Source organism: Schistocerca serialis, chromosome 9 (assembly GCF_023864345.2).
Source record: "Schistocerca serialis cubense isolate TAMUIC-IGC-003099 chromosome 9, iqSchSeri2.2, whole genome shotgun sequence".
Classification (NCBI taxonomy): domain Eukaryota; kingdom Metazoa; phylum Arthropoda; class Insecta; order Orthoptera; family Acrididae; genus Schistocerca; species Schistocerca serialis.
The window spans coordinates 85,625,184-85,646,477 of record NC_064646.1 but is presented as its reverse complement, the minus strand read 5'-3'; the positions used below and the strand labels follow the sequence as shown (position 1 = coordinate 85,646,477).

General features: G+C 38.8%; 1 protein-coding gene across 1 annotated transcript in view; it reads right to left on the bottom strand.

Moving 5' to 3' along the window:
- Positions 1-21,294, bottom strand: part of LOC126418470 (uncharacterized) — a 146,507-nt gene that overhangs the window by 81,224 nt on the left and 43,989 nt on the right. Inside the window, exon 9 of the mRNA XM_050085244.1 lies at positions 15,756-16,200. Within this exon, the coding sequence (XP_049941201.1) occupies positions 15,756-16,200 (445 nt within the window). The remainder of the gene's footprint in view (positions 1-15,755; positions 16,201-21,294) is intronic.

Sequence of the window (21,294 nt, the reverse complement as noted above, 5' to 3'; positions counted from 1 at the left end):
TGATGAAAAAGAAACCACCTGATCTTCCCCGATCAGTTCTTACTCCGGAAAATGTAGACAAGAGTAGGAACGGCAGTTGTTGCTAGTCCGACACAACTGGCTAGATGACAGGCTGTAGCGCTGGGTATGTCACGTCGTTCGCCTCACAGCATCTTACATGATGATCTTAAGTTTCACCTGTACAAGATAATGATCGTCCAGCAGCTTAGTGAAGGGGATTTTGTGCAGCGCAGAGAGTGTTGTGGCGTAATGGATGAAATTTTTAAGGAAGCTGCAGATGCTACAGACTTCGTGAGTGATGAAGCACATTTTCATGTAGACAGTTATGTCAATGTTCAAAATTGTTGGTATTGGGCGCTGGAGAACCCACATGAATTACACCAAAGACCTCTCCACAGTTTAAAAGTAACAGTGTGGTGTTGCATTTCAAAGATGGGGATTGTTGGTCCCTATATTTTTTGAAGAGGAAGGAACTGCAGCTACTGTGACATCAGCACGCTATGTTAAAATGTTAAACAACTTTCTTTGTCCAGAACTTGAAAGGCATCAGGTGAACATGAGAGAAATATGGTTTCAGCAGGATGGTACCACAGCTCACACCGCCAGAGCATCCATGGAAGTGGTTTGACAAATGTTCCCAGGACACGTTATTTTGAGATGTGGTGATGTTTACTGGCCCCCTCGCTCACCCGATTTGTCAATCTGTGACTTCTTTTTGTGGGGATATTTAAAATCAAAAGGCTACATGAACAAGCATCACACAATCGATGACCTGAAGAATTCCATTCGTCAGGAAATTGAAGCCGTGCCGAATGAAATGTTGGAGAGAGCCATGCGTAACTTTCGGGAGAGGATCCATATTTGTATCCAACAAGAAGGACGCCATCTCCAAGACATTATTTTTCGAACCTAATTAAAGTATGTATGTTTCAAACTGCATTAAAAAATCTATCACTAAAGACTTGTTTTTATTACTTTTATCAAACCTTGTCCCAGTCATTCAATAGTGAAAAACATGTGTTTCCTCTACTCCACCCTGTATAATTAAGTTTGTACAGAAACCTCAGAACGCAAGACCTACTCACACGTAAAATAAAAATACAAGTAAAATCCAAATTACCCCAGTTACTGTGCAGAAACTACTAAAATTGGCAGCTAACAGGGCTCTTGTGAAGCTATGATGGATCTAGGCTAGCCAACAGTGAATCAACAATCAGTTAAATGGAATTAGCCTCACAAAGGATGAATATATAAGACAACGACCCATCAAGGCAAATGGATTACATTTTTGGAACTTTTAACTTTGTAACACTGACAGTGGATATGATGGAAAAGAGAAAACTAGATATCTGAAGAAGGCAGTAGGGAACTGAGGAAAGGTTACATATTGTACTGGCATGGAAATGAAGAGGGAAAACAAAAGGGAGTGGGAGTAGTTGTGAGATATGGTCTAAAACCAGAGGTATAGAGGAAAAGTGACAAGATAATGAAGTATGGAGGTGGTTCAGGTGGTTCAGGTGCATCCCCACCCCCAAGTGGGCAGTGCATATTAATCATGGGAGACTGCAATTCACAAGCAGGGAATGAAAGGCAAGGGTATGAAAATGTACTGAGAGCAGAAGGATGGGGAAGTAGAACTGAAGAAGGAAACAGATTGCTTGAATTCAAAAGAAAAATGATTTAATGATAGGTAGCTCCTGGTTGCAGAAGAGAGAGAGCGCCACAAAGTAATGTGGAACAGTAGGAATCTGGCACAGAAATCTTTGGTGGATTACATGCTCTACTATTGAGAAACAAAGAGGACTGTAATGGCTATAAGGGTACTACCATATGAGGCATTGAATCGTGACCATCAGGTACTGGTGATGAGCACGAGAATCATGAAGAAATGAAAGAACACAAACAACAAGTAATAGAGAATTATAGTATGGAAACTGAAAGAAAAGGAAGTCAAGAAATAATACTAGAAGATTATAAGGGAAAGGTTACCAAAGGGTGAACCAGAAACAGGAGAAGAGGAATGGGGACAATATAAAGTGTTATGGTACAAGCTGCAGTAGCTGTATGCGGTAGGGCAAGTGACACAGAACGGTGGAAGGAGACACCATGGTGGAATGAAAGAGCCACGGAGGTAGTCAGAAAGAAGAACAAGGGCTTCAGACTGTAGTTCCGAAAAAAGGAACGAGTTAGCAAGTGAAGAGTATAAGAAAAAGAAGGAAGAGGCATAAGACAGTGACTTGGGGGGCGAGAAGAAAGTGGATGGAAGAATGGACAAAGATGATGGAGGAAGATGACAGAGGAAGTAGGAAATTACTATATAGAATGGTCAAAAGTTAGGAGAGGTTTGACAGAGGCTGCGACAATGACGAATAGAAATGGGAAAGAGGTTAATAACAAAGAGACACTGAAGTTAGTGTGGAAGGAGTACTCTGAGCACTTGCTAAATCTGAACAGACTTGGAGATGAAGATAATAGACTGAAGGAGCTATACGTAAACTGTATGAGGAAAAGGAGCTGACATGGAAAGAAATGAAAAGGCATAGGACAAATGAAAGGAGGACTGGTATGGATGAAATAAGTGTTGAAACGGTGAAGGCAGCAGGAGAGGTTGAGAAACAGTGGCAATGATGATGTGGAATGAGAAGACTCCAGAAGATTGGGGGAGGACACTAATTGTTCCTATATTTAAGAAGGGAGTAGGAAGGAATGTAGAAACTACAGGGGAGTCACACTGATACCACACTGTGCCAAGGTATATGGAAAGATCCTGGAAAGCTGAATCCAAGCAAGTGTCAAGAACAAATTGAGAGATGAACAGCACGGCTTCAAACCTGGAATGTCTACTGTTGACCTCATATTTGCATTGAGGCAGCTCCATGAGCATCACTATGAATTTGATGAAGACCTGTTGACAGCCTTTCTCAATATAGAAAAGGCACTTGATAGCATCAGTAGAAGAAAGATCTGGGAAGCACTAGAAAAGAAAGGAGTGGAAAAGGAGACAACAAGCAGAGTGAAGGAGAGATACTGTGGAAGTCTGAGTTGGGTGAAAGAGGTGAAATGAAAGGACGTACTGATTCCAGTGAACAACTGGAGCAAAACAGGGCAGTGCACAGTCACTTCCCCTCTTAACTATGGAATTGAGTTAAGACTAAGGTGTCAGAAAAAAAACTTGAGAAGACAAAATGAAACAAGAGGTGTTAGCTGATAACTTGATGATCTGGGGAAACAAGGACGATGACATTCAGGAAAGGCTGGATCCTTGGGAAGAAACTGAGACAGTATGGAATGAAACTGAATGCAAGTAAATGTGAGATTCTGGTTACAACTAGACACAAAGACAGACCAACCAGAGAAATAAGGATTAAACATGAACAATTTATGAAGGTGGAAAGTGATAAGTACTTGGGAACTGTGATAGAGGAAAATGGAAGAAATGAGAAAAGAATTAGGGAACGTGGCGGACAGGCAGAAGCGTTCCTGAAAGTGTTGGGAGCCTGGTTTGGAATAAAGACATCCAACAAAAAATCGAAGTAGTAATACACAAAAGTTACTACATCCCAATACTGACCTAAACTTCAGAAACATGGTTAATGAAGAAAAGTGATGCACGCAGATTACAGGCATGTGAAATGAAGTTCCTCAGAAGTAGGGTAGGAGAAACAAGGAGAGATGAAGAGGAATGAAAGGGTAGGATAAATAGTGAAAGAAGATAGAAACTTCATGGCAAAGATGGTATGGGCACTTAAAGAGGATGGAAAACGAGGATTCTCACAAAGATACATGAACTGGAGATGAGAAGGAAACAACTGAGAGGAAAACAAAAGGATAGGTGGCTGACAGGTGTGGAGGAGTGTGTTGAAAAGAGAGGTAAGGACTGGAGCAGACTGAACACATGAAGATGGTGGGAAAACAGGGCTTGATGGCAAGGCTTATATTCCAAACAGACCCAGCCTGGGGCTGTGTACTGTTCAAGATGACGACTGTACAGAAATGTACCCCCTACTTTCACGTAATTGAAAATTCATTCAAAGCAAACACTGTACTTCTGTATGCAATAGTTTACCCATATCTATGCTCACGAGGCAGCATTCGAATGACACTGTCACACCAACATCTATGTTATTTGGATTTTGAACATATAAAAATATGTTATTTGTATAACTTGATTACTTTGTAATGGCCACAGACACTGAAATCAGTTGATTGTGGAGTTAGATATTCACTGTTTAAATGTTGGTACAGGCCAATACACCAAAAACAACATGAAACGATGCTTTCTGATGGATAACAAGGCACTGTTCAAACATGTGGTTGAAGTGTTCTCATGTAGGTTATGTTAACAAGAGGTGAAATGGAGCATGATGCATCTGCCATTCTCTCACATTAACAAACAATGCTAAGCCTTCTGTGCCATCACATGCATCCCCGTAACTATCTCCAGTTCCCCAGGGGTGGTGGCATTTTCCTTCAGCAAGACAATGCACCACCCCACTGCTCTGTGTGTGAAAGAATGTTTTGAGAAAAACTACACTGAAAGGTTTCACATGGAGACTTTAAAAACTTGTAATCATTGATTTTCTTCATAACTACTGTCACTTGCCTACCACGGAGCGCCAGTGGCCAAATGTCTGCCAGCCGCACAATTTAAATGCCTGCGACTCCACTTGCTCCACTTTAAATGCTGCAGGGCCAAGAAGTCAGCTAGTAAATCAGTTAGTCGACCACCAGAGGGTGATGCCAGTGGCTGTGCCAAAATCTCAACTGTCACATCCAGCTATCATTGGTGTGCACCAATCAAGACCATGTTCTGCTTCTGCAACCCAGCCGTAGCCAAGCTCTCAATCGAAAAGATGTAATATTCCGCACGTCAATTTAAGCTTGTGCCGAAGCACAAGTCAGTGACATTGCCAGCCCTAAACATGAACTTTACAAGAGCTGCTACTGCTGTTGCCATCCAGTCTGCAATCTACCGCCACTCCTCAACCAAGATGTCACACTCCCCAGCGAACAGACTCTGCCAGTTCAGTGTGTCTGCACTGTCCTCATTCTGCCAACTGTAGCTATGAAAATTAACTTTTCCATTACTTGTACTCAGCACAGACTTAGCGTTCATGAAGATCATGCTCCTAGTGGCTTGGCAGAACTTGAACTTTTGTTCTACAAGTTATATCATCCAACAAGGGACTCGATTATTTGTTTTCCAATTATTGACTTTTGTCAGACTGTGTTGTTTACTATAGTGTTCTAAAATAGCTCTTCTCATGCCAGTAAACTTTATTTCTCTAACTAATCAGTTTTGGAAGAGACTTTTAGGAAGCATTTATTTGTGTTGATGTTACTATTTAGCTAAAGGCTCAGAAATGTGTGCCTTCAACATAAACATTTTTCCAATTTAAATACCGTGTATCAGTTATGTCAGAAATATTATTATTATTATTATTATACGATTTAAAAACACCTGGGGGGGAGGAAGGGAGAGGGGTAAGGGGAGGAGGAGGGAACTTTGAATTTTTCCGGGCCCTGTTAAGTACTAAACATTTCGATCGCTCTTAACCTTATATGTAGCATGAGGTCACTGGTTCGATTCTTGATAGATTTGGACTTTTTTATACCTTTATTTGAATTCAATATTTATCATCAAATTGAAATGTTAATTAAAAAATATTAAATCATATTTTAATATAAACATCTTTTCATTTTAATTACAAATCCCACAAAAAAACAAAACATTTATATAAATCAAAATTTCATATGGAAATTAAATAATTTTTTTCATCACTAGACATTACAAATAAACAAATTAGTACATATATTTCCCAGACAACTTTAAAAATACGATCCTCCAACACTAAAAGACAAAGACAGTAGGATGGTCCATACCAATAGAGTAAATACAGAAATTTTAGCAGAAACATTTCACACACTACTAAACTGTGAGGATCTCCCAGAGCTATTTGAAATAAACACAAAATCCCTATTAAAAACACCAGCAGAAAATGCAAGTCCACCAACAATCCATGAAGTCTAACAATGCTTTGAGAGAGCTCAAGAACTGCAAAGCACATGGAAAAGGTTAAACATTTGCAGGACTCTGGAAACATGCAGCAGAACCAGCAAAGATATCATTATACCACAGCATCGTGAAAACCTGGGACAAAGAAGAACTACCCAAACAATGGACAATGATGATAATATATCCATCACACGGAAAAGGAGAAAAACAAATCCAGATAACTACAGAGGAATTTCTCCTTCGGATTGCACATTTGAAGTCTTGTCAAGAATTCTGTACAATCGCTTTAAAGATCAACTTGAACAGGAACTAGGAGACTAACAAAGAGGATTTAGACTTTGGAGCAGCTGCTCACAACAAGTAATCACCTTAAAATTATCAACTGATATCTATAACAGAAAATAAAAACAAGTCGTAACCTTTTCATACCTTTTAAAAAAGCCTATGACTGTATCTGTTACCACATTGTACAAAGACAGCATCATAAGTAACAACAATCAAGTTTTATTCTGCTTCCACAGGGATATATCCAAAATAACAATGAGCAAAGTAAGGAACACTACGAAGTCTCATAACTACAGAACACATCAGCATACAGTCTCGTAGGTGAACATGCAATAAGCGAGGCCGAGGGTCTGGCGCTCCGGTCTTATATTGGGCTGCTGAGCACACGGCCAGGTTGCCATGTGACCTTTTGCCCAACTGTGGACATACTTGTATTACGCACCATTCGATTACATGCACTCACACTACAGCGTTACAACAGTACTCATGGGTCTTCAATTTGAATATATTAAGGACTTTCGGACTTCATCCCAAATTAATAAAAATGGTTCAATTAACTGAGAAAAACACCAAATCCAGGATAACATTCAGAGGAGAAATATCTGAGATGTTAAAATTAAAGCAGGTCTAAGTGTGAGTGATGGCCTGTCACCACTACTCATCACTCCGGAATTCTTTGCAAGAGAATGGCACAAGAAAACTCCTGAAAACATCAAACTGGAACCAAGGGATATCAGCCCACCTGGCTAGCATCCATCAGTAAACAATCTTTTCTCATCCAGTGTCCACGTCAATTGTTTTCCCTCTTCCTGGTTACCTTTAAAATCTCTCTCTCTTCCCTCACTCCTCTCAACATCTCATTTTTCACTTCGTCTAACCATTTTATCCCTTCCATCCTCCTCCAAATCCACATCTCAAATGCTTCTATTCTTCTTTCTTCCTCTTTCCTCAGTGTCCATGTCTCAGCTCCATATAATACAATGCTCCATGTGAAGCACTTCACCAGTCTCTTCCTCAGGTCCCTGTCCATGCACGCCACAGATGCCGCCGCCTCTTATTGAATGTCTCCTTGGCAATCGCTATAAGAGTTTTCAACTCCTGATCATATATTTGGCACTTTATTTTACAAGTATGTCTTGATCACATAAATTTTTAAATTTCACTATGACCGATTTCAGCTACTGCCATCTTCAGATCATAAAATATTCTGATGTGGTATCAATATCAAACTAAACATTTAGGTACGTAGTAAGCACATAGTAAGCACTTACTTTGTACCTACATGTTTAATTTGACATTGATACATCAGAAGATTTTATGATCTGAACATGGCAGTAACCGAATCCGGTCATAGTGAAATTTAAAAATTTATGTGATCAAGATGGACCTGTAAAATAAAGTTCCTGTCCTAACTTTACAGTTGTTCTTAGTTTTCTTACAATTATCACCGCACATTTTGTCTTTTTCTTATTAATTCTCATTCCGAATTCTTGTGTCACTCATTCCCAATCTGTACTTGTATTTTCTGTTGTAGGTGTAGACTTTTAATCAGTCTTCTATCCCTATAGTCGACATCATTCTTACTTAGAATGTCCATTAATTTATTCCACTGTAACCTATCAAAGGCTTTCTCAGAGTCAATGAAAACAATATAAACTCCTCTTCCTCTTTCAATCTCTCTCTCACCTATAATTCTCAGCAGTCCAATTATATCTCTTTTAACTTTCCCTCTTCTAAATCTATACTGTTCCTCTGCAATATTTTTTTCCAGTGTCTCGTGAAGTCTTCTATCTTTCACCCTTAACAAAACTTTTACTGCATGCAAAATCTAACTTACGGTTCTAAAATCTTCACGTTCTTGGCATTCCTCCTCAATCAGTATCAATACTGCCAAGAGAAAGTCATCTGGCCATCTACCTTTTTCGTATACAGTATCTTATTACGTAGATGTGTGTACTCTTTCACACCACTACTCTGAAGGCTTTCACATAACTCTGCTGGTAATCCATCAATTCCACTTCTTTTATGATACTTTTTCTCTCTCAATGCCCTTTCTACTTCTACTTCCCAGATACAGCATCCTTTGTCCTCTTCACTAACTTTCATCACCTCTTCTAATTCACTATCATTTGCCTTTTGATCAGCCTCATACAGGCACTCTACATATTCTTGCCGCCTTCCCAACACTTCTGGTTTATGAACCATAGTGCCATCACTTCGTTCTATTCTCATACTTGTCCTGTTTTTCTTTACTTCAAATACTAGATCAGCAGCTGATCTATATATCATTCCCTATTTTTCTTCCTTTTCGTATTTCTCTATTTCTTTACATCTCTCTTACATCCATGGCTTTATTGCCAGATCTGTTTCTCACCTTAATTCATTATTCAGCTTTCTGTACATTGTTTTTCCTTCTTCATTTCCTACTGTCTCCCAATTTCTTCTTTTTTCAACCTTACCCAACATTGCCTCTGTTACCCATTCATTCCTTATTCTTTTGAACTTCCTCATTCCCCCCCCCCCCCTTCTACTTCTGTAGATTCCTTAAGGTTTTGTCTCCTCCTCTTCCATTTCTCATTTGCACTCTCTTCATTGGGCCATCTATCCCACAAACGTGTTTTCTAAATCAGCATCCTTATCTTCTTCCTTTAGTCTCTGTAGGTAAAATGTCTCTCTGTTTTCTTCCTCTCGCTTTCTTCAACCTTATCTGCAAGTCCACCACCACCAAGTTGTGGTCCGAATCTCCAGGGTATGCTCTGGCATGCCCCAGGGTACCCTCTGGCATTCTTAGGCTGCTGCTGTTGTTGTTGTTGTGGTCTTCAGTCCTGAGACTGGTTTGATGCAGCTCTCCATGCTACTCTATCCAGTGCATGATTCTTCATCTCCCAGTACTTACTGCAACCTACATCCTTCTGAATCTGCTTAGTGTATTCATCTCTTGGTCTCCCTCTACCATTTTTACCCTCCTCGCTGCCCTCCAATGCTAAATTTATGATCCCCTGATGCCTCAGAACATGTCCTACTAACCGGTCCCTTCTTTTTGTCAAGTTGTGCCACATACTCCTCTTCTCCCCAATTCTATTCAATACCTCCTCATTAGTTATGTGATCTACCCATCTAATCTTCAGCATTCTTCTGTAGCACCACATTTTGAAAGCTTCTATTCTCTTCTTGTCTAAGCTATTTATTGTCCATGTTTCACTTCCATACATGGCTACACTCCATACAAATACTTTCAGAAACGACTTCCTGACACTTAAATCTATACTCGATGTTAACAAATTTTTCTTCTTCAGAAACGCTTTCGTTGCCATTGCCAGTCTACATTGTATATCCTCTCTACTTCGACCATCATCAGTTATTTTGCTCCCCAAATAGCAAAACTCCTTTACTACTTTAAGTGTCTCATTTCCTAATCTAATACCCTCAGCATCACCCGACTTAATTCGACTACATTCCACTATCCTCGTTTTGCTTTTGCTGATGTTCATCTTATATCCTCCTTTCAAGACACTGTCCATTCCGTTCAACTGCTCTTCCAAGTGCTTTGCTGTCTCTGATAGATTTACAATGTCATCGGCGAACCTCAAAGTTTTTATTTCTTCTCCATGGATTTTAATACCTACTCCCAATTTTTCTTTTGTTTCCTTTACTGCTTGCTCAATATACGGATTAAATAACATCGGGGAGAGGCTACAACCTTGTCTCACTCCCTTCCCAACCACTGCTTCCCCTTCACGTCCCTTGACTCTTATAACTGCCATCTGGTTTCCGTACAAATTGTAAATAGCCTTTCACTCTCTGTATTTTACCCCTGCCACCTTCAGAATTTGAAAGAAAGTATTCCAGTCAACATTGTCAAAAGCTTTCTCTAAGTCTACAAATGCTAGAAATGTAGGTTTACCTTTCCTTAATCTTTCTTCTAAGATAAGTCGTAACGTCAGTATTGCCTCACGTGTTCCAACATTTCTACAGAATCCAAACCGATTTTCCCCGAGGTCGGCTTCTACAAGTTTTTCCATTCGTCTGTAAATAATTCGCGTTAGTATTTCGCAGCTGCAACTTATTAAACAGATAGTTCGGTAATTTTCACATCTGTCAACACCTTCTTTCTTTGGGATTGGAATTAGTATATTCTTCTTGAAGTCTGAGGGTATTTCGCCTGTCTCATACATCTTGCTCACCAGATGGTAGAGTTTTGTCAGGACTGGCTCTCCCAAGGCCGTCAGTAATTCTAATGGAATGTTGTCTACTCCCTGGGCCTTGTTTCGACTCAGATCTTTCAGTGCTGTCAAACTCTTCACGCAGTATCATATCTCCCACTTCATCTTCATCTACATCCTCTTCCATTTCCATAATATTGTCCTCAAGTACATCGCCCTTGTTTAGACCCTCTATACACTCCTTCCACCTTTCTGCTTTCCCTTCTTTGCTTAGAACTGGGTTTCCATCTGAGCTCTTGATATTCATACAAGTGGTTCTCTTTTCTCCAAAGGCCTCTTTAATTTTCCTGTAGGCAGTATCTATCTTACCCCTCGTGAGATAAGCCTCTACATCCTTACATTTGTCCTCTAGCCATCCCTGCTCAGCCATTCTGCACTTCCTGTCGATCTCATTTTTCAGATGTTTGTATTCCTTTTTGCCTGCTTCATTTCCTGCATTTTTATATTTTCTCCTTTCATCAATTAAGTTCAGTATTTCTTCTGTTACCCAAGGGTTTCTACTAGCCCTTGTCTTTTTACCTACTTGATCCTCTGCTGCCTTCACTACTTCGTCCCTCAGAGCTACCCATTCTTCTTCTACTGTATTTCTTTCCCCCATTCCTGTCAATTGTTCCCTTAAGCTCTCCCTGAAACTCTGTACAACCTCTGGTTCTTTCAGTTTATCCAGGTCCCATCTCCTTAAATTGCCACCTTTTTGCAGTTTCTTCAGTTTTAATCTACAGTTCATAACCAATAGATTGTGGTCAGAGTCCACATCTGCCCCTGGAAATGTCTTACAACTTAAAACTTGGTTCCTAAATCTCTGTCTTACCATTACATAATATATCTGATACCTACTAGTATCTCCAGGATTTTTCCATGTATAGGCAGTTTTTGTATATTCTGAATTACGATATAATCAATTTTGTATCTGTCATCATTCAACCTAGATACCCATGTGTCTGTCTCCGGTGGCTTTCTAACAATGGGTTTCGAATCACGAGAGAATTTTCTATGTCAAAATTAACCAGCGTTTCACTCCTGTCATTCGTATTTCCCAATCCAAATCTTCCAACCATTCCCTCCGTTTTCCCCCTCTTCAAATCCCCCATTACAACGAAGCAGGGGTTTCTTTTTCTTTATTCATAATTGATCCTATCTTTTCATAATATTCCTCTACTTCCTCATCAGTGCACTGACTTGTTGGCACGATTGTATTAAAACAATGTTCTTCTTCTCACCTCTTAGTATCATCATCATCATCATCATCATCATCATCATCATCATCTGTCTTCAGTCTTTTATCTATGTACTCTACTTTCAATACTTTTTCATCAGCCACTTTCGTATCATAATTACCGCAATATAGAACTCTTCTTCCTGCATGAGTAAACCAATTTGTACTCTCCATTATCCAACTGTCCCATCTCACCAAGTAATTATTTGTAATTTATTTAATTACAGTCTTGCAAAATAGTGATATAGTAGTGATCTTTGAAAAATAATTTAGTTTCAAGACAGAAAAACAATTGAACACTTGTTGTAACCTTCAGAAAGTTCCATTTTATCCCTCAGGGAGTAATTATCCCCAGGCTGGGGACAAACATGGTAAAAGGAAGATTAGCACACTACAAAAATGCACTGTTTTGTTTTGTTTTAACAAGGATAAGGTTCTTTTAAAATGTCTCTGAAGAAGCATACTTTATTACCATTCATAAATACTTCTCTGTCAACATAGAGATTTGATGCATACCATGGGTATTTCGTCATATTCAAAAATACTGATGTTTCCACACCGTGAATCACACAAACTAAATTTTAAAAACCTTTGTGAATCAATTTTACATTTTTGTGTTCAATTAAATACATGTCATTTTGAAGCCATTTTATAACATTCTTGAGCTCTTTATAAAAATATACTCCACAGGGCTGGACTAAAGCTATGCATTATTTGTTGTTGTTGTTGTTGTTGTTGTCATCGTCTTCAGTCCAAAGACTGGTTTGATGCAGCTCTCCATGCTAGTCTATCCTGAGCAAGCCTCTTCCATCTCCGACTGACTACTGCAACCAACATCCTTCTGAATCTACTTACTGTATTAATCTCTTGATTTCCCTCTACGATTTTTCCACCCTCACTTCCCTCCAATACTAAACTGGTGACCCCTCGATGGCTCAGAATGTGCCCCATCAACTGGACTATTCTTGTAGTCAGGTTGTACCACAAATCTCTCTCCCCCCCCCTCCCCCATTCTATTCAGTATCTCCTCATTCATTACATGACCTACCCATCTAATCTTCAGCATTTGTCTGTAGCACCACATTTCAGAAGGTTCTATTCTCTTCCTGTCTAAACTGTTTATTGTCCATGTTCCACTTCCATACATGACTACACTCCATACAAATACTTTCAGAATGGACTTGCTGACATTAAATTTGCAATTTGTTCAGAAACCAGACGGCATTTATAAGAGTCAAGGGACATGAAAGGGAAGCAGTGGTTGACAAGGAAGTGAGACAGGGTTGTAGCTTATCCCCAATGTTATTCAACATTTAGGAGGACTAAATTTAATTTTACATGTTTATAACCCCAGTCATTAAAAAACAAGTTATCATATATTTTCAATTTGGTTTGCCATCACTAAGAATCAACAAGCACAAGAAATTTTGCCTGTCTCTCTATGATTTTATGATTGTAATTAAACAATTTATATAAAAATTAGTTTCCACCTTCCCTATGTTGATGACGCGACACTGGCATTCTTGTATATTTTCACAGATTTGTCCCTCTATCTCTGAACTCTAATTCCTAATGAATCTGTTGGTGCTGGAAAGCACAGAAACTACACACAACAATTTTTAAGACAAAGTCAATACTATGTTGTGCTGTATATAAATGTGAGTTGTATTGTTTATATTTTGCCTCTGAAGAAAAATAGTTCTTGACCCTTGCTTTGGGGGAGTTCTGTTGATAACAGACTGGTATTGGCATCTTAGCAAATAATTTTAAAATTTACCATGTTTACTTATTCTCTAATATAAATTAAGAATTTTAACAATGTAGGATTTTTTAACACTTGTTGAATCTGTGTTAGTAATAGAAATAGGATTAAAATTTAATATCAAGACAATGACCCTGTGTGCAAAAAGTTTTTTGCTGAAATGAAAATTCCACTACTATTGCACTTTCCTTTTCATACGCATGTTTTGTTACTTTTCACAGACATATTTGATGTTTGAGTTCGAGTTTCTCAACCCATGGAATGCAAGTTTGAAAATAAGTTTTCCATATTGACTTACAGCAGCTAAAGCCCATTCTTGCAGTTTCTTATCACTTATTGAAACAATTGCCAAGTTCCTATAAAAATCATTTTACATCCATGAGCCCAAGCAGTTCCTCCACTTTTAATACATTTCTCCCATTCCGTCAATTCCTTCATACCTTATAAATGGTATCATCCTTCTGCATGTGAAGGTTTTCAAATTCCATTTTGGATGAGATCTGATGATACTAACACCTTTGAAATGTTATCCAGATCTTTTGACCTTATGTCCTCTGGCTCATAATCAGAATCCTCTTAAAAAGTCTTGTCAATTTTATGACTCAATCAATTCTTCATCAAACATAAAAGATATTCAACCAAATTCTGTACGATATATTGTTGCAGATCTGCCACCAGAAATTGTTAGTTCTCTGATAAGACTGTAGTATTTTTAAGAACCACCACATAACACACAATGGCTTTTTTTAAAGACACTTTTTAAATGTCCTTGCACAGCTTTCTTCAACTGCCTCTTCTCAATTAAGGTGTCAGGTTCATCAACAGATTTCACATCTGACATGATAATTATTCTTCTTTGGAATGTTTGTAAATAATACTTTCACTGGATTAAGGTTACACCATTGCAAAAGCTAATGATAAAACGATAATTCTGAACAGCATCAGTTCTCTCAGAACCCATATTTCCCTCACTATTCCTTTGGCTGCATTGCGTTCACAATAAACATAACATTGTAGAGCCATAATCGATCTTCAAAAAACATGACTCTTCAAATTCCATCTGACAGGCTAAACACACAGAGTAGAATGTAAGCGACAAGAAAAACAAATGATAAAATTGAAATTTTTTACAACACACTATTATTTGCTTTTTCATGCAAATAGTTACTAAAAAACATGTTATTTTTATTAAAAATTAAGATTCTGTATTTTTAATTACCATTTACATTTTATAGCAAACATTTAAATTAAATAGAGATAAAAGAAAATCTGGCTAATGAGAACCGAACCAGTAACCTTGTGATTACAAGATTAGATAACTGTGTGCTTGGCTATGAACAATACGGATAACTGGATTAAAATGTTTTGTATTCAACAGCACTCCGAGGCAGAAAAAAGTCAAAAGAGGACCAGTGCGTAAGATATTCTTACCACGCCTCAATCCTACGGAGTATATATGGGACACCGCTGGGAGATGTTATAAAATCTCATTGCTTACATTCATAATGTCTCCATATGAACTGGTCTGCACCACATTAGATGGGTATACATTATGTACATGTTCCACAAACTAATTATTAATTCACAAAGGAATGCTGTAAAAAATGAATTTTCCATTAGGCATTTTTTTTGGAGATGTTAAAATTGCATCAGGTTTCAACATTGAAGGTATAATCTTCTACGCTGGTAGGCTGCATTGTGTTTCTTCTACGTGATTGACATTTCAACCCCACTGCTGGGGTCTTCTTCAGGATCTTGTGGTGTTCAGGTTACCTGAACATCTAATTTCAGCTAACAGTGAATACATGATGATCCTGAAGAGATCCCAGTAAAGGTATAAGAATGGCAATTGCATAGAAGAAACACAACGTGGCCTAGCAACCTATGAGGCTACTTTCAATAACAACAACCATGAAAGCCTGCTGACTTGCTTAGGTTTCAACCTCTCCTAAAATGCAAAAAAGCCTGCCGCACAAAATACATTAATTTGGATAAACACACGGAAAAAGGTTTATCTTAATGAACACAAAGTAAGTCAGCTTTGCTTGCAAATAAGGAGGAAGAATTTCACTAGCAAATCTGGATAAAAGAGGAAATAATGATTACATTATTTAAAGAAGGAGGAAGGGAGATGAGGGCAGCTGTTTCAGTTGGTGTCACAGTGCTACTACAATAACCACATACAGGGAAAGGAAAGTTCATGCATAACACATAAATTGCAAAATCTGAATACATACATTACATCAAACTTACCTGGTGTAACACAACATAGCTGCATGCCATTCCTCGAAAGAAACAATATGCACACTGATACTGACAATGGCCATGTTTTCTTGTGATGTGTTGTATGAGATCATGTGCTGTGCCATCACCTCGGAAAGGACAATAAGAGCAACGATTCCAGTCTGAACCTTTTTTGTTGAAATGCTGACTCCTTAAATGATTTAGGAAATTGCGACCACCATTCTCAGTATAGTAACAGTTCTTATCCATACATTTATACAAATTGCGGAGACTGTCTACTGTCAGCATCTGGTGACGCACTTTAAAGTTTTTGTGAGAGGGTAACCATTCATTGTTGGGACTAGCTTCGCCACTTGTGCTGTTTGGCTTTGAGGAGCTGCTTTTTCCAGCTTGTAAATTTGGAGAACGAGTTTCAGTTCTGCTTTTTGGAATAATGTGCTGTACTGTTGGCTGACTGCAAAGAAACAAACATGAAACTGACATCGTCACTGGAGAGAGAGAGAGAGAGAGAGAGAGAGAGAGAGAGAGAGAGAGAGAGAGTTAAGGTATTCAGAAGTATTCAGAAATAGTAAACACAAGGAAGCAAATAAAGACTGATCCACTGTGCACTACACTTGTTTACATTATACTGTGCTTGATACAGCCAAATAATGGGAACAAAACAAAATACAAATCAGTTACCAATAGGATAATTTTATCATCACATAAAATTGTAGAACCAAAAGATTATAATGCTGATTTTTGGGAGAACACTCCTAAATTTGTGAAATCAAGCAAAAATGAAAAGCCACATGAAAATAAAAGGAGACAGAAAATACAGAGTAATGAATATAAAAGAAAATTTCCTCTAGTGAGCACACATTATTCAGTAGCTTGCATTTTGGTTTCCATAGAAAAGTTTAATTACTGTTGTATTACTGTCTGAAAGACACCAGGTCTAGTTTTCATTTTCTTGTTTTCATTCTTTAATGTTCATAATTTTTGAAGTGGACCTTTGAAACTTCTGCAGCCCCTCCAGTTTTGTAGTTTGCCATCTTGTTACTGCAGTTGTCAGCTTCCAATATTTTGAGTTAACATCTACTTCCACGTCGTATACAGTCCCTTTTGCTGAAAGCTGTGGCATCTGGTGCCTATGGCATTGCATGGGAGCCCCAAAGTTGCACCTTTCAACAATCATGACCTGACCTGTCCAACCTCACTTTGGGACGGATGGCAAACAACAGCAGATTCATCAATTTCTAGACCAGTAGATGGGAGTAAAGGCCACTCATCCATCCCTCTGTGTCTTAATGACAGGTACAAGATACAGCTCACTGCTGAGAGCACACCTGTGCCAGCATGGGACACTTCGTCTGTTGGGACTGGAGCTGATAATCAGGAAAGATCCAGACAAGCACAGAGGTGAGTATGTTTGTCACAGAGAACTCTAATGTTATGTGGGTGTTGGAGCCCTATAGGGAATATCTGGCATGTCTGGATATAAGGCCAGAATGCAGTCTGTTTGTCTGCTGGGTGGAATGGGGTTCATGCAAGATGTGAAAGCAGCTCTGTCAGTAGCCAATGAGCCCTCTTGGTTTAGTCTGCTGTCAGGCATAGCTCATGTCGGACTGAATGACACTTGACACGTAAGGTCAAATGTCATCCTCAGTTCCTTTAGATAGCTAGCTGAATTGAAGACACCTGGCTTCAGTTGCGCGGTGGAAGCCATTTGTAATTTGCAGCACTGCTATCAGAACCAATAGAAATCCTATGTTTGGCATTCATTAGAGGGCTTAAACCAGTCACCTGGATGAATGTTTTTATCCTTGGCTGATCAAATAATACAAATGAAAAGTTTTATTGGGCATATCACATTCAGGATCAGGTGATGAAACCGAATGCTACAGTCTTCACTGTAAGAATAATATCCACTGTCATTAAAACTGAAATGCTAAAGTCCTTCTCAGTTCAACTATTGTAGCCTATGGTATAATATTTCAAGGCAACTGACTGGGCAGTTTTTATTAACATTAACCATCTCTAATAATAAGGATTTCTGGTCAGATGACTATAGAGTAATATCACAGTATAATGGGAGTAGGATTCAGTTGTGAATAGGAGGTTGGGCAGAGAGTGTTACTGTGAACAGTTCTGAGATAGGGTTGTTATAACCAGAACTTACAGCAAACCAACACCAACAACAATAGTTCATGTATAAATGCCGACGTTGCAAGCTGAAGGTGAAGAGAGAAAAAAAAAAGTGTAACAGGATATTGAAAGGGTAATAAAGTACAAAAAGGGAGATGAAAATCCAATAGTCATCGAGGACTGGAATGCAGTTTTAGGGGAAGGACCAGAAGAAATAGTTACAGGAGAATATGGGCTTGGGACAAGGAATGAGAGAGGAGAAGGACTAATTCAGTTCTGTAATAAATTTCAGCTAGTAATAGCAAATACTCTGTTCAAGAATCACAAGAGGAGGAGGAATACTTGGAAAAGGCCAGGTAATACAGGAAGATTTCAGGTAGACTACATCATGGTCAGACAGAGATTCAGAAATCAGATACTAGATTTTAAGGCGTACCCAGCAGCAGATATATACTCAAATCACAATTTAGTAGTGATGAAGAGTAGACTTATGTTTAAGAGAATAGTCAGGAAGAATCAATATGCAAAGAAATGGCATACAGAATTATCTAAGAATGGCGAGATACACTAAGTTCTCTGAGGCTATAGATACAGAAATAAGTAATCGCTCAGTAGACAGTTGAAGAGGACTGGACATCTCTAAAAATGGCAATCACATAAGTTGGAAAAAAAAACATAGGTACAAAGAAGGTAACTGTGAAGAGACCGGGGTAGCAGAAGAAATACTTCATTTTATGGATAATAGAATGAAGCAAAAAAATGTTCCAGGAAACTCGGGAAAACAGAAATACAAGTCACTGAAAAATGACAAACAGGAAGTGTAGGGAAGCTAACACAAAATGGCTGCAAGAAAAATGTGAAGAAATCAAAAAAGAAACGATTGTCAGAAGGACTGACTAAGCATACACGAAAGTCAAAACACCCTTCGGTGAAACTAAAAGCAAGGGAGGTAACATTAAGAGTGCAATGAGAATTCCACTGTTAAATGCAGAGGAGAGAGCAAATAAGTGGAAATAGTACACTGAAGGCCTCTATGAGGGTGAAGATTTGTCTGATGTGATACAAGAAGAAACAGGAGTCAATTTAGAAGAGATATGGTATCGAGTATTAGAATCAGAATTTACGAAAGCTTTGGAGGACTTAAGATAAAATAAGGCAGAAGGGACAGATAACATTCCATCATAATTTCTAAAGTCATTGGGGAAAGTGGTAACAAAACAACTGTTCAAGTTTGTGCATCGAATGTTTATGTCTGGCAACATACCATCTGACTTTCGGAAAAATATCATCCACACAATTTCAAAGACTGTAAGAGATGACAAGTGTGAGAATTATCGCACAGCCAGCTTAACAGCTCACATATCCAAGTTGCTGTCAAGAATAAGTACAGAAGAATGAAGAAGAAAACTGAGGAAGTGTTAGATGACGATCAGTTTGGCTTTAGGAAAAGTAAAGGCACCAGAGAGGCAATTCCGACGTTGTGGTTGATAACGGAAGCAAACCTAAACGGACATGTTCATATGATTTGTCGACATGGGAAAAGCATCTGACAATGTAAAATTGGGGCAAGATGTTCAAAAATTCTGAGATAAATATGGGTAAGCTGTAAGGAGAGACAGCTAATACACGATACGTACAAGAGCCAAGAAGGAACAATAAGAATGGACAACCACGAACGAAGTGCTCTGATTAAAATGGGTGTAACACATGGATGTACTCTATCACCCCTACTGTTCAATCTGTACATCAAAGACGCAATGATGGAAACAAAATAAAAGGTTCAGGAGAAGGATCAAAACTCAAGGTGAAAGGATATGATGATACAATTTGCTAATGACATTCCTACCCTAAGTGAAAAGTAAAGAAGAATTACTCGATTTGCTGAATGGAATAAAGACTAATACAGAAGATGGACTGACAAGGGAACCTCCCCATCGCACCCCCCTCAGATTTAGATATAAGTTGGCACACTGGATAGGCCTTGAAAAACTGAACACAGATCAATCGAGAAAACAGGAGGAAGTTGTGTGGAACTATGAAAAAATAAGCAAAATATACAAACGGAGTAGTCCATGCGTAAGATATGCAACATCACGGGTAAGGTGAGCTCAGGAGCTCCGTGGTCCCGTGGTTAGCGTGAGTGGCTGCGGAACGACAGGTCCTTGGTTCAAGTCTTCCCTCCAGTGAAAAGTTTAATTTCTTTATTTTCGCAAAGTTATGATCTGTCCGTTCGTTCATTGACGTCTCTGTTTACTGTAGTAAGTTTAGTGTGTGTGTTTTTCGACCACACCAGTAAACCGTGCGATTAGTAGACGAAAGGACGTGCCTCTCCAATGGGAACCGAAAACATTTGATCGCAAGGTCATAGGTCAACCGATTCCTCCACAGGAAAACGCGTCTGATATATTCTATACAACACTGGTGACTGCATGTGCGTCACATGACAGGAATATGTTGTCGACCCAACTAACTTGTTCACTTGGTGAACGGGTAAAAAGATTCTTCTACCTTACCCGATTTCCGTTTTCTTGTGGATGTGATAATCACTCCCAAAAAAGTGATGAAAACATAAGAGTTTGTCACATAAACTGAAAATAAAAAATTAAACTTTTCACTGGAGTGAAGATTTGAACCAAGGACCTCTCGTTCCGCACCTGCTCATGCTAACCACAGGACCAAGGCGCTCCTGAGCTCACCTCAGCCTTGACGTTGCCTATCTTGCGCATGGACTACTCAGTTTGTACATTTTCCTTATTTTTTTGTAGTTCCACACAACTTCTGTTTTCTCGATTGATCTGTGTTCAGTTTTTCAAGGTCTATCTACTGTCCCAACTTATAACTAAATCTGAGGGGGATGCGATGGGAAGGTTCCCTTGTGAGAATAAATCGAAGAAAGACGACAGTAATGAGAAGTAGCAGAAATGAGAACAGCGAGATTGATCGTCATGAAGTACATGAAATTAAGGAATTCTGCTACCAAGGCACCAAAATAACCAATGATGGACGAAGCAAGGAGGGCATCAAAAGCAGACTAACACTGGCAAAAAGGGCGTTCCTGACCAAGATAATTCTACTAGTATCAAACATAGGCCTTAATATGAGGAACGACAGAGATCAGAATACTTCCAGCAAATAATTGAGCATGTAGGTTGCAAGTGCTACTCTGAGATGAAGAGACTGGCACAGGAGAGGAATTAATGGTGGGTCACATCAAACGAGACAGAAGACTGACGACTTAAAAAAATATATATATACACTACTGGCCATTAAAATTGCTACACCAAGAAGAAATGCAGATGATAAACGGGTGTTCATTCGACAAATATATTATACTATAACTGACATGTGATTACATTTTCACGCAATTTGGGTCCATAGATCCTGAGAAATCAGTACCCAGAACAACCACCTCTGGCCGTAA